This window comes from Brachyhypopomus gauderio, chromosome 5 (assembly GCF_052324685.1).
Source record: "Brachyhypopomus gauderio isolate BG-103 chromosome 5, BGAUD_0.2, whole genome shotgun sequence".
Classification (NCBI taxonomy): Eukaryota; Metazoa; Chordata; class Actinopteri; order Gymnotiformes; family Hypopomidae; genus Brachyhypopomus; species Brachyhypopomus gauderio.
Genome location: NC_135215.1, coordinates 25171922 through 25184244, shown reverse-complemented (window position 1 = coordinate 25184244; position 12323 = coordinate 25171922). Strand labels below are relative to the sequence as shown.

Sequence of the window (12323 nt, the reverse complement as noted above, 5' to 3'; positions counted from 1 at the left end):
GGTTTGTGGGGAAAGAAAACTCACCCTCATCTTCATCGTCAATGTGGGTCTTGGCTTCTCTGGAGTAGAAAGCTCTTCTGAGAGTCTTCCTTTCAAGAGTCGTCTGACTCTCAACCTCCGTGTCCTGCAAGCAAGCAATAGTGACACTATATCACCAGAAAGTGCAGTGGGCACGCGACCAGCCCCCGGCCGACAGCCATCTTATAAACACAGCAGGATCTGAGTTCTAAGTGTGTACACAGAGAAACATTAAGCTCTATCCATCAGCACTATAAACCATCCATCATCTGGACGGCCCACTGGACAACACATGGTCCTAAACAGGTGCTGCTGTCACTGGCGTGACCATTTCAGTGGATGTGTGGGTTGGACGTGAAGAAGTCTGACCTTCTCCAGCTCCTGGTCCTGCCTGTTCATGAGCGTCTTCCAGTGCTCATACAGCTCCACGTCATGAGTCTGGATGTCCTTCAACGTCCCCTCCCTCAGCACGGAGCCGTCCTTCATGGCGATGATCTGGAGGGTAAAGGGAGGATGGGAGTTGTTGTGGAAGCAAACGAACGATAGCATTATACAGATAAAACTAAACACGACGAAAACGAAACAAAAGTGACAACACAGCTAAACAAAACAAAAAACGAAACAAAACTAAAACACAAGCATAGCCATAAGGTCACAGTAAGATCCAGGTAAAAATAGTGAAGGCGTTTTTGGTTTTCGCCATACATGAAAATGCCAAGTGACGTCTTTCAGTTTTTTTTTCTTTCCTGTGATAGCCAAGGATGAAAGTGATGCCTCTACTGAGGCAGGATGTAATGAAGTATACGAAGAACAATAAAGATCACTGTTCTCAAGCTCACCCAGTCAGCGTGGATGAGGTACTGCAGCTTGTGGGTAACCAGGACCACAGTCCTCTTGTCATCCTGGAGGAACTTCAGAATGCCCTCCTGCATCAGATGGTCACTTAGATGGATGTCCAGGGCCGAGAACGGGTCGTCCTGTGGGTGAACAACACACACACTCACACACACAATCTATGTGTAGACTTTACTGAACAATAACACACAAAATGTGTGGTGTTTTGCAAGTAATCAGATGTTTATCTGATGCATAACTAAGATACAGAATGAGAAGCTTGTGGTCATCACTGGGTGATAGCAGCAGAGGAGAACCTTTATGAATATATATAACCATCTGTGCTTGTTTCATTGAACCGGCTCTTGTCTGTTGAACCGGCTGCCACGTTGTAACATTTGTGATATTTTAGAAACTCTCCGGGGCTTTCAGAGTTTCAAAGTTTTGTCCTTTGCTGCTGAAATGATTCTACATTTCTCTGGATGCAGTATGAAATATTCTGTTTGAATGATTATAGTAATGTTTATTTTCATGTTGTCCTTGTCATTCCTCAGAGGGTTTTAATGAATTGGTGAGCAAGTATTATGAAAGAGCTATTAATTACACATAACAGCATGTCATTGGCTTATTGGATTACTCACCAGGAAAACTATGTTAGTGTTCTGGTAGAGGGCTCTGGCCACACAGATTCTCTGTCTCTGACCTCCACTCAGGTTTATTCCCTGAAGGATAACACACACACACACACACACACACACACACACACACACACACACACACACACACACACACACACACACACACACACACACATATTCATTAATCCAATCAGTTAGGATCCATTCTTCACTGATGATTTATTTGGTGTTTAGTAGACCATAATCGGGTTAGTAGTGTTCTGGTATCTGAGGTCCTGATTTGGAGGGGGAAAAATGAATCTGTGAAGTTATGTGAATCCTGCCTCTCACCCGTTCTCCTATTTCAGTCTGATCCCCAAAAGGAAGGAGGTCAATGTCTGGTTGCAGCGAGCAAGCATCAATCACAGCTTTGTATCTGTGGAATCAGGGCAGGAAAATGTCATTCTGTTATCACAAGCATCACACGTTATTATTGACAAATGCAGGTAGCAAATTGTGGAGACTGTTAGAGGAGGAGGAGTTGGTTAGTCACATGTAATACGACCTCTAACCAAGGAGAGCAAGACACTCAAGCACTCTGACTATGCCTGACTGCACACTTGATGTGGATCTCAATTTTCTATGTGAAAATATAGAAATTTTTTTACTTTCTACCCATCTGTGCAGTTAGAACACACACACACACACACACACACACACACACACACACACACACACACTAGTGATCACTGGGGGGCTGTGGTGCACACATTCCTCAAGGACCTCAGTCATGGCCTCAGGCCCAGGAATCAAACCCACAACCCTCCGGTCACAAGACCTGTTCCCTACCACAGGAGCATGACTGCCCCATGGTCAGGCAGTTCTCACCTCTGCTTGTTGAAGGGGCTTCCAAATGTGATGTTGTCCTCTACTGTGGCATTTAGCAGCCATGACTTCTGAGCTGCATAAGCCACAGAGTACCTATTCTTACTGGGGGGGGGGGGGGGGGGGGGGAGAGGCAGGGAGAGATGGAGGGAGAGAGAGAGGGAGACAGAAAGAGTGTGCAGGGGTGAACCACATATTCCAGATGGCCGTTACAAAAGCAGTCACAAGCAGGCAGGACAAGCATTCAGAATGTGAAAGAAAGCCACATGTTAATGGTGATCTACAAATAAAGGAGGAGGGGATGCAGGGAGTCAAGTTCCTGCCGATGAAGCACCCAGCATGTGGACTGTCTGTCCGTCTGTCTGATGAAGCACCCAGCATGTGGACTGTCTGTCCGTCTGTCTGACCACAATCAGCTTCAAATCACTTGCTTCAGTTGTGATTAAGAATTTGCATTATATACACAGGCACCTCTATCGTTCCTGATGGAGCCTACAGGAGTTTGACCGTCTCCTCCCCTGCTCCACCAGTTTGGCCCAGAGCCTCTTGAACTTTACTGAGCAGCACCATCTCCCAGCTGACGTTGGTAGGAGTCACCCAGCGATGGGAAACATCTGCTGGGGCTCCCGAGAAGAAGCAGCCATCTTTCGGGGACACACTTTTCACCGTTTCAGACGGAAGCCGGTAATCATACTGTTATTGTCTTAAAAGGAGAAACTCTTTTTCATTAAGTTGCTTAAACATCCAAACCAATACATATGAAGCATATGTTTGTTAATTCCTGCAACAAAACTCTTTTTTTACAATAAAGATGCATATCCAAGGAACACCATTATTTTAATCGGTGTTCTTAGCTCCATTGTATTCCCAATTTGCAGTTCCATGCAGAAAGGTACATTTAGGTTTTACATAAGTAATGCCTACATTTATTTAATGGATGAGATGCTAGGTTTGAAACACTAGATGTGTTTCATGTTCATATTCGACAGGGTCATGTTTAACACTGTAAGAGGTTTTGCTTCAAAGACTCCCAACATCAAAGACTCCCAACATCAAATCACACTCATAACATTTTAGGCATACATTCCACATCACAGCGAAACAAAATCCAGAAACAGGAGATTATGTTGAGATGAACAGAACAAGCAAAGAACACACACACACACGCACACACACAAACACAAACACACACACACACACACACACACAGACAGACAGATAGACAGACAAACAGATAAGTAGGTAAACGAATGGAACCACTGCACTTCTGTTGTGGAACTCTGCAAAGAAGTACCTCTGTTCTTCATGGGAAAAATCTGTGTCATACTCTCTGCCGATAGGAGTCAAAACATCATTTAGTGAGCCACGGATCACAGAGCATATTAGAAACCACATGATCACATTGTCACAGCTCTTGCTGAAATGGTCTGAGACGTCTTTTGCTGAGACCTTTCAAACATGACTGACAGAAAAGGCTTAAATGCCCGTGTGAGAAATACAATGCTACAAATGCAAGGCTTTTCACATCGACTTACACCAAAGATCAACTTTGTGTTGTGGCTGGAGCAGAACTGTATTATTGCTGTGGTATTCCAGCCAGCGTAGTCATGGAGTGGGGCTAACCAAGGAGTCATGTAAGTATGTGTACACGTGTATATACACCCTTTATGAAATACCTTATGTAGGCATCGTGGAGCATCTCACAATCAGGAACCCTGATTGAGCGTAGCGCAGGAGAGGGACACAGAAAGAAAGAAGACGTGACCAGCATTAGAGGACGGCCCAATGGGACACACCCCTCTACGAAGACACTGACACCTCTCCTCTTTAATCCATTACTATAAGATCACAGGGGCTCTGCAGCTTTAGCTGAAGAGTGCTGTCATTGTCTTCGGAGGGTAGATACAACCTTCATCGGTTAACATTCATAGCAGTGTTTTCAAGGACAGCCTTACAGAGCAAGTGACTCGACCCAGACTGAAGTGGTGCTGATACACGAGCCCCCGAAGCTCCAGCCATGAACTGCAGAAACATCATTACAGCTGCCCGGCCAGAGCGCAGGCATTGACTGGTATTTGTTACCACTTGAGGTCTTGTGATTTTCTTTTTTTCTGTTTTTTGTTTTGCCAACAGGCTTAATACAGTTCATAATTGGGGCTTTGAAGAAGTGAAATCTCTTCATAATAGTCAGGCATTACACAAGTAATTGTCAAAATGATTCTTTTAGGTTAAAGAACAACATTTCAAGTTAAATACAACCAGACTGAAAAACTCTTATAGGAATGGTTTCCTGGATATGGTTTAAAAGGTCTAATAGCTAGCCGTGGACTAAAGCTTTAATGCTTAGCCTTGCACTAAAATGCAGTGAATCAGCGTCAGAAATTCTTTTGATTGTTGTCCTTAGTCTTATCTGGGTCTGGGCCCAAGTAAGTACTTTGTGACAGTGTTGGACTTGGCCGATGCTAATCACAGACCATATCCAGCGCCCTCTGAAAGACAGAGACGAGCTTTTCCACAGCATTACCGATGATGGGGAACAAAAAGTGACAGTGTTAGTTGTGATAAGCAGTGAACAAGACAATGTGCTTAGATGCATTTGAAATGGGATTAATGCTTAAGACAGGCGTGAAAGCACACACGCCGACATTTGCACACACACAAGTAAAGCCATGCGTACAGGGCAAAGACTGAAACATCTTTACACTTGAAAAGTGACAAGACAAACCGCGCATACGCTCACATGTACACAGGTAGACACACGTCTGTATGTGACGCTCGCACACATAGCGAAAACAGAACATGTTCAGAGGCTGGTTCCTCAAATGACATCTGTGAATACCACTGGGTATGTAGTCGGATGAAAACCGTACATATAAAGGCTTACGTAAAAAGGCTTACGTAAAAAGTGTTATGTGTAAAGAGAACAGTTAGAGAGAAGGGTCCCCACTTCAAACTCAAAGCTCTCTTACTTGCTCCAGAAGACTTTGCCGCTGAGGGTCTGCATCTCTCCCAGCATGGCTAACAGGAGCGAGGACTTCCCACAACCCACCTGGCCCACGATCATGGTCAGTTGGCCTGTGACGGGCAAAAGCGCGTCAGTTTTCCATTTTTGGTATTTTGTTGTCATGGCAACAAAGTTCACATTTTGCACCTATTAATATTTTGACCTTTCTGAGTGCAACACTTGTTTCTGATACTCTCTTTATGATCAGAAACATCTGGATCACAGGCAGCCATTAAAAGGAAGGCTAAATGATCCCTTTTTTGGCATGCGAGGACATCGCTCACCCTGGTGTGAGCTGCAGGTTTGATTTCACAGTGACAGACTGACACAAAAGATAACACTCTCGTGCACTCTAAAACCCAAAAGATCTTTTTGGAAAATCCAAAAGATCAGGCTAGACAGTGGTCACCCAGCACACGGCCTGTTCACTATTATGCCATCTGGCAGGAGATTTCGTAGCATCCAAGCTAGAACAACTAGCTACTGAACAGCTTCTATCCACAGGCTGTCAGGCTTCTGAACAAACTGTGAGGCTGGAAGACCCTAAGGAAGACCCTAATTTTAATTTTAATTTTACATACTTTATTTATTCTGATATCGCTGCTATATATTGTGTGGATGTTTTGAGTATGTTCTCTTGTGTTTTGTTGCTGCTAAATGTATGTTTGTGTATATTATCTTGTGTTTTTCGTTGCTGCTAAATGCAATTTGCAGTTTTTGTACTGTTTTTGCCACTATATGTGATGCTGCCCTGCTGTAGAACTTTTGTAGAATTATTATCTGAGCCTCACCCCAAGCATTTCAATGACAACATGATGTGCAAATGACAAATAAACTTGAATTCATGGTCATTCTGGAAGAAAATGGGAAGTCGTAAACCATTCAAGTCAAATAATGATTGTGATCTGTGTGGTCTGTGGTGTGGATGACATAACTAACATCGAACCAGGCTCATTCACACCATAGACCACATGGATTTATACCACAACCAAAGAGTCTTTTACACCATAGACCACATGGAACTATACTGTAACCAATCTTCTAAACAATAGACCACATGTATCTACACTGTAACCATAGACCAAAAGAAGTTATACCATGATTAAAGAATCTTCTATACCCCCCATACTCAAATAGCGCCACATCCGGCCCGCGGGCTACCTATTTCTGGCCCGCGAGCTGTTTTGAAAAGTTTTTTTTTTTTAGGAATCTTTTTTTTCAATTGCGCTATCCGCTCTTATTTTGAAATCGCGCACCGCGATCTCAAGACAATGCCGGGGATTGCCTTTATGGCAACAACAAACAGGTAGCAGACGCCCAAACGCGTTCACTACCCCCCCCCCCCCCCCCCTCGACAGTTTACTTTCGCTACCCCCCCCCCAATAACCGGCCCCGTCAGTGATTGAAAAAATAAAATGTGGCCCGTCATCATTTCTATTTGAGTACCCCTGTTCTATACCATAGACCATATGGATATATGCTGTCCATTGATTATTGTAAGTCACTTTGTATAAAATTTTCTAAAATGTTAAAAAAGAAAAATGTAAATATTACACTAGAAAATATTACACAAGAAAAATTGAAATGATTTTGGATTTTGGCTTTTGTCATTTCCACTTTTAAAAATATTGACATTACTATTGTATGTTTTATAGTGTAAATCATAAAATACCTGATCTTTGTCAGGCAATGAGAAACAAAATAATGAAGGCAATGGGGAGAGGATGGGGATGGTGCAGTAGGGATACGGGACATGCGGGACATGCGGGACATGCGGGACTTGCGGGACACCCTTCCAACGACTAGAGCCAATGAATGAAGGGAAGACCAAGTCACCTGAGGGGACCCGGATGTTGATGTCTGACAGCGTTGACATGTTGCTCCCCCATGTGAAGTAGCCATCACTGACCTAACCAGGATGATAAAAGGAACGTAAGGAAGACAGCTCATCAAAATCGTGACATCACCACTCGACACACGTGCCGACTCTCAAGTCTCCTAACATGAGAGCGTCCTGTCCTCTGTTGTCCTCTGTGCCCAACCCCCCCCCCCCCCCCCCCCACCCTCTCCAGGGCCCTGACCACACCCCCTGGTCCTGAACTGCATCTCTCTCGGGACTGTTCGTGCCTTTCCGGGGGCCAAGCATTTATTTACACCAGCGATAACACTCCTATCCATCACAGGGGCCAGTGAGGGGCCAGCAAGGGGCCAGCAAGGGGCCACTCTTCCAGAGCTCACTGGGAAAAGGTCAAAGCGGACAATCAAAAGCAGCTGGGAGCTGGAGACAGGGAAGGAAGAAGGATGAGAGAGGGATTGAGGGAAAGGGAGAGAGGGATAGAGTGAGAGGGGGAGAGAGGAAAAAGAGGAGGGCTGTGTGTGGGGAGGCAGGGGTGGATAGAGAACAGAGGAGTGTAAATGTCAGAGCAGATTAAAAGCGTAATCATAACAGTGCGAGAGTGGATGGTTCGGGGCTGAGTGTGGGAGAGAGAATCAGCTCAGCCAAGACCACAAACGGAGTTGTGCGTGTTTGTCACCATGGTGTTCATTAGTCACAAGACTAGTACTGTCCACAGGGAGGGCTAAAGGAAATGTACCCTACAGAGACCTGGATCCCAAAAAACAACAAACTATAAAACAAATGATCAACCAGTTCTGGTAGCGTAGTTTTTTTTTTTTTGTTGTTCTCATGAGAAATGACTTCTGTGGTTATAAGAAAAGAGTGGAGCTAAACGCTAAAATCATCACTGGTACTGGTGCAAAAGACAACAGTTTCGTAAAGAAGTTCAATCAACTGGAAAACACCATGGCAACGTATGTTTGTACAGATGCACACACTCCTGTGTCCTGCTTCTCCGTACGCTGCACTAACTAAGAGACCCATCGGACGTGACACGTACGTTGAGTTAAAGTTTAAAAGCAGCTGGGATGACAAGGAACGGAGCACTCGATTCAATAGCAGGATGCACTCTGTGTGTGTGTGTGTGTGTGTGTACGTGTGAGAAGAGCCTGTGAGAATGGGAGCCGGCAGGGTTGTGTGAAGGCCGGCGACCTCTGACCTTCACGGCCATGTCCTCGGTCTCAGTGGGCCGCAGCTGTCTGCGCATGGGCTGTTCGTAGCTGTCCATCTTATAGCGCTGCTTCCGGTTAACCGCCTTTGTCTACGGAGACAGAAGAAAGAAAGGGAGTGAGAGAAGACAAAGATCGTGTGGCACTTATGCTCTGACAGCATTAAGAATGACTGTTGACTGAGGTGATTGTCAGTTCTGAAGGATTTGCGATTGTGCATCTGTATCTGAGGCTGACACACAACATTGGGAAGCAAGATTGCACTATGGCTCTGAGATCTCCTCAGAATCTTTATAACTACTTCGTCCTCTCTGTCTGATTGTCTCTCCCCATGGGTGGGGATGGTGAAGGGGCCATGGAGAATCTCTTTCTGGAGTAGCCGAGGACACATTCCATGTGAGAGTGCACAGCTGCTTGACTCACACACGTGCTCATGAGTTCTGGGATGTCTTAGGAAGCCCATAACCCCCCTACCCCCTCCAACACACACACACACACACACACACACACACACACACCCACCACCACCATGCTCTGCATCACAGCGACCTCACATGATTGGCTGAGGCCATGTGGCCAGCCATGACGTCGCAGTGGCTGACCGTGTGACACAAGCGTAGCTTGTGACGCAGATTCTACAGTGGGAACATCCCTTTGTGATTAATTATACCATTGCTAAATCATTGCTATCAAGCCAAGGATGAGAACACCACCATTGAGCACAACAGAAAAACTGAACAGAAGTGAATTCAGCTAAGCACTGCAAACTTGGCTTGACCCAATTTGAAAATCACAGCAGAAACAGAATTATCAGATCTATAATTCATTAAACATATTCTAAACTCCGCAGAAATATCAGAAATATACTGTGTACGCACAAATCTTTTCTTGTATTCTGCAAAAAAAGGATAGGATATAGGATATAATAACACGTTACCACAATGATTAATGTGTTACTGATCTTCACTGATGGCAGGCATGTAACTACATGAGAGTAACATGGAGTGTGTTTGAGGAAGTAGTGCAGGGGATATAAATATTTGTATAGAGAAGACTGTGTATGCATGTGTGTTTATGTATGTGTGTGTGTGTGTGTGTGTGTGTGTGTGTGTGTGTGTATTTACAGTTCCAGTTTGTTTTTTGCTGGAGACCAGAGTCACAGACATGTCTCCATTTCTCCAGCTGTCATCGCCAATCTCCTCACTCTGCAGGAACTCTCCAAGCTTCTGAACACTTCAGAGAACAAGGTGATTGTACACACACACACACACACACACACACACACACACACACACACAGAAGCAAATAAGGCATTTGGTGTGGTTGTCAGTGAGGTTCCAAGCTGGAGGGGCGGGCGGCGTACCTGACCACGGCCTTCACAGCGAAGCGCACCACCGTGGACAGCAGAAAGAGTGGCGTGACCAGGATGTGGAACAAAGCCAGTGAGGCAAAGGCCTCAGCCGGACTCAGCCGGGACATGTTGAAGTAGGCGTGAGTGACGAAGGTCTGAAAGGAAACTCAGTCAGCACCCTCATTGAATTAAAGTGACCTGTGTACCCGTAGGGCAGACAGCACTGGTATCGTTATGCCTTACCGCCAATACTGCTGCAATGGGGATGGCAGCGTTCATGAATACTGCAGACAAAAGCAGACGATGTGCCTTCGGTTAACAGCATTTTACAAGAGAGGCATAGGATCAGACAGCAAAGACAAATGCTCTGATCGCTCTGTGCGTGTAGCTGTGCAATTCTGTGGTGTGTGTTTAAGTCTTATTCAAACAGGTCCGCTCACTCGACATGGAGGTGTAGAAGGCAAAAGTGCGGAGGCTGGTTAGTTCTTTGCCCCTGGTCTCCAGCACACTGTTGCAGAAGATGTTCTCCCAAGCATAGAGCTTCAGCAGTTTAATGCCCTTCAAGATCTCCGTGGTCTTCTTTAGCCGGTCTGTGGAGTAGTCCTGACACACAGGGAGCCTGGGTTATACTGTACCTTCTTTTTGAGTCATGGATCATATATGAATTTGAATACATTTCAACCATAAATTAATTAAAGTTTTGATATTTCACTGAAGTCTGATTGTGGCTAAAGATGATGGAGAAAACTGGAAACCCATGCACAAATGCTTGTGAATATCATATATTCATATAATTTATACTGTATTTGTTTATTCATGATTTACAGTTTTACTGTCCAGGTTGCCCCTCATCTGGCTTCGCCGTCTCCATGGCAATACCTTTGCCACATGTTCTGTGTTTTGGTTTCATTTAGCTCTGTTATCAATTCTGATCATGTGCTTTGTTTAGCTGTTTGGCTTTGTTGTTTGTTGCTTGGCTATGGTGTTTGGATGTTGTTTGTCTATGTTGTTTGGGTGTTTTTTAGCTATGTTGTTTGAATGTTGTCTGGCTTTGTTGTTTGGGTTTTGGCTATGGTGTTTGGGTGTTGTTTGGCTATGTTGTTTGAATGTTGTTTGGCTTTGGTGTTTGGGTGTTGTTGGGCTTTGTTGTTTGGGTGTTGTTTGGCAATGGTGTTTTGGGTGTTTTTTTATGTTGATTGGCTATGCTGTTTGGATGTTTTTTGTTTAACAAGACATGTACCACATATTTACCATTTATTAAGCATATGGTATATGTATTCCTTTTATGAGAAGAACCACTGTATTATGATAAGCAGACACACACACTCACTCTAAGACTTACCAGTGAGCTCTTCTGTGTGTCAGCCAGTTTGGTGGCAATCAAGTACTGAATAGGTGCCAGCAGCACTATGACCAGTGCACCAATAAGAGCACTGTAGCCCAGCAGGTAATGTAGCAGGATCACACCCATAATGATCTGAGAGAAAGAGAGAGAGAGAAACAAAGAGAGAGAGAGAGAGAGAGAGAGAGAGAGAGAGAGAGAGAGAGAGAGAGAGAGAGAGAGAGAGAGAGAGCACATCAGCACCACAGCCTGTGGACAGCACCTATATTCCTAAAGTATCACAGTCACAGCAGTTAAACTTTACCAGCTCAGCAGGAGCTAGACTGTTATGCTTTATTGCCACGTTAGCAAAATGTGCCATTTCTCAGTCCTGGAGAGCTCAAGCATTGCGTGGGTTTGACTCATCACCTAGTCTAACTCACAGGAGAGTGCTCAGGATGGCGGAGATAGAGAAAAGGCAATGTACAGGACATGGGCTACTCAGGACAGCCTCGCTCAGGACAACTCCAGCCCGACCAGGTGTGAAGAAGACTCCCGACTGACAACAAAGGCGAGTCTCACCACTGACTGTTAGACAAGACAGTATTTCTCCAGAAATAGAGATGGTAAATCATCACCTCCATTCTGTCAGCACCTAGTGGAGGAGCTAAACATGAGTCTGGCATACATAACACATATTCTGTGCTGATAATAGCATGTAATTTAACAGAAGATGGAAGAGATTTAACTGCACCTTTAAACCAACACAATAGTGCCACATCCAAACCTCAAACTAGATTGGAGGTGATCTGCAGAGATCAGTCAGAGAACATCTGACTAGTTCTGATTTACCTAGGCAAAAAGAAGGCCTCGTTATTGAAGTGGACCAAATTATTGGCCTGGCAACACTTCACTTACCTGCACCGGCATCGCCCATAAGTTGGGGCACAGGAAGAGAAACCACATCAGCTGGTTGGTCTCGATGGCAACCAGGTTGTTGATCTGGCCCAAGGTCATCTCGCCCATTGACATGTTAGATGTGGAGAGACGCAAGATCTTATTGTAGATCATCGCCTGGGGGGGGGGGGGGGGGGGGGGGGGGGTTGCGAACACTGTCATGGTGGTACATTTACATTTTGGAGTAGCAAAACAGTTCCTTCTCGACCTTGCGTCTTCTCAAAGAAACATGCCATACTTTGATAACTGCATCTTCTCAGGCAATCCAGG

At 44.9% G+C, this 12323-nt stretch overlaps 1 protein-coding gene across 7 annotated transcripts in view; it reads right to left on the bottom strand.

Moving 5' to 3' along the window:
* abcc9 (ATP-binding cassette, sub-family C (CFTR/MRP), member 9) overlaps positions 1-12323 on the bottom strand; it is a 38152-nt gene that overhangs the window by 13568 nt on the left and 12261 nt on the right. For 4 of the 7 annotated variants that reach the window (XM_077006683.1, XM_077006678.1, XM_077006677.1 and 1 more), the window contains 17 exons: positions 12015-12170; positions 11118-11252; positions 10216-10378; positions 10019-10059; positions 9788-9930; positions 9549-9657; positions 8415-8516; positions 7195-7267; positions 5324-5429; positions 4031-4069; positions 3649-3684; positions 2358-2459; positions 1821-1905; positions 1494-1574; positions 858-995; positions 388-513; positions 25-124 (listed from right to left, as the gene is read on the bottom strand). In XM_077006683.1, the coding sequence (XP_076862798.1) occupies positions 25-124; positions 388-513; positions 858-995; positions 1494-1574; positions 1821-1905; positions 2358-2459; positions 3649-3684; positions 4031-4069; positions 5324-5429; positions 7195-7267; positions 8415-8516; positions 9549-9657; positions 9788-9930; positions 10019-10059; positions 10216-10378; positions 11118-11252; positions 12015-12170 (1735 nt within the window). The remainder of the gene's footprint in view (positions 1-24; positions 125-387; positions 514-857; positions 996-1493; positions 1575-1820; positions 1906-2357; positions 2460-3648; positions 3685-4030; positions 4070-5323; positions 5430-7194; positions 7268-8414; positions 8517-9548; positions 9658-9787; positions 9931-10018; positions 10060-10215; positions 10379-11117; positions 11253-12014; positions 12171-12323) is intronic. The other 3 variants (XM_077006681.1, XM_077006679.1, XM_077006682.1) reach the window with 2 other exon arrangements.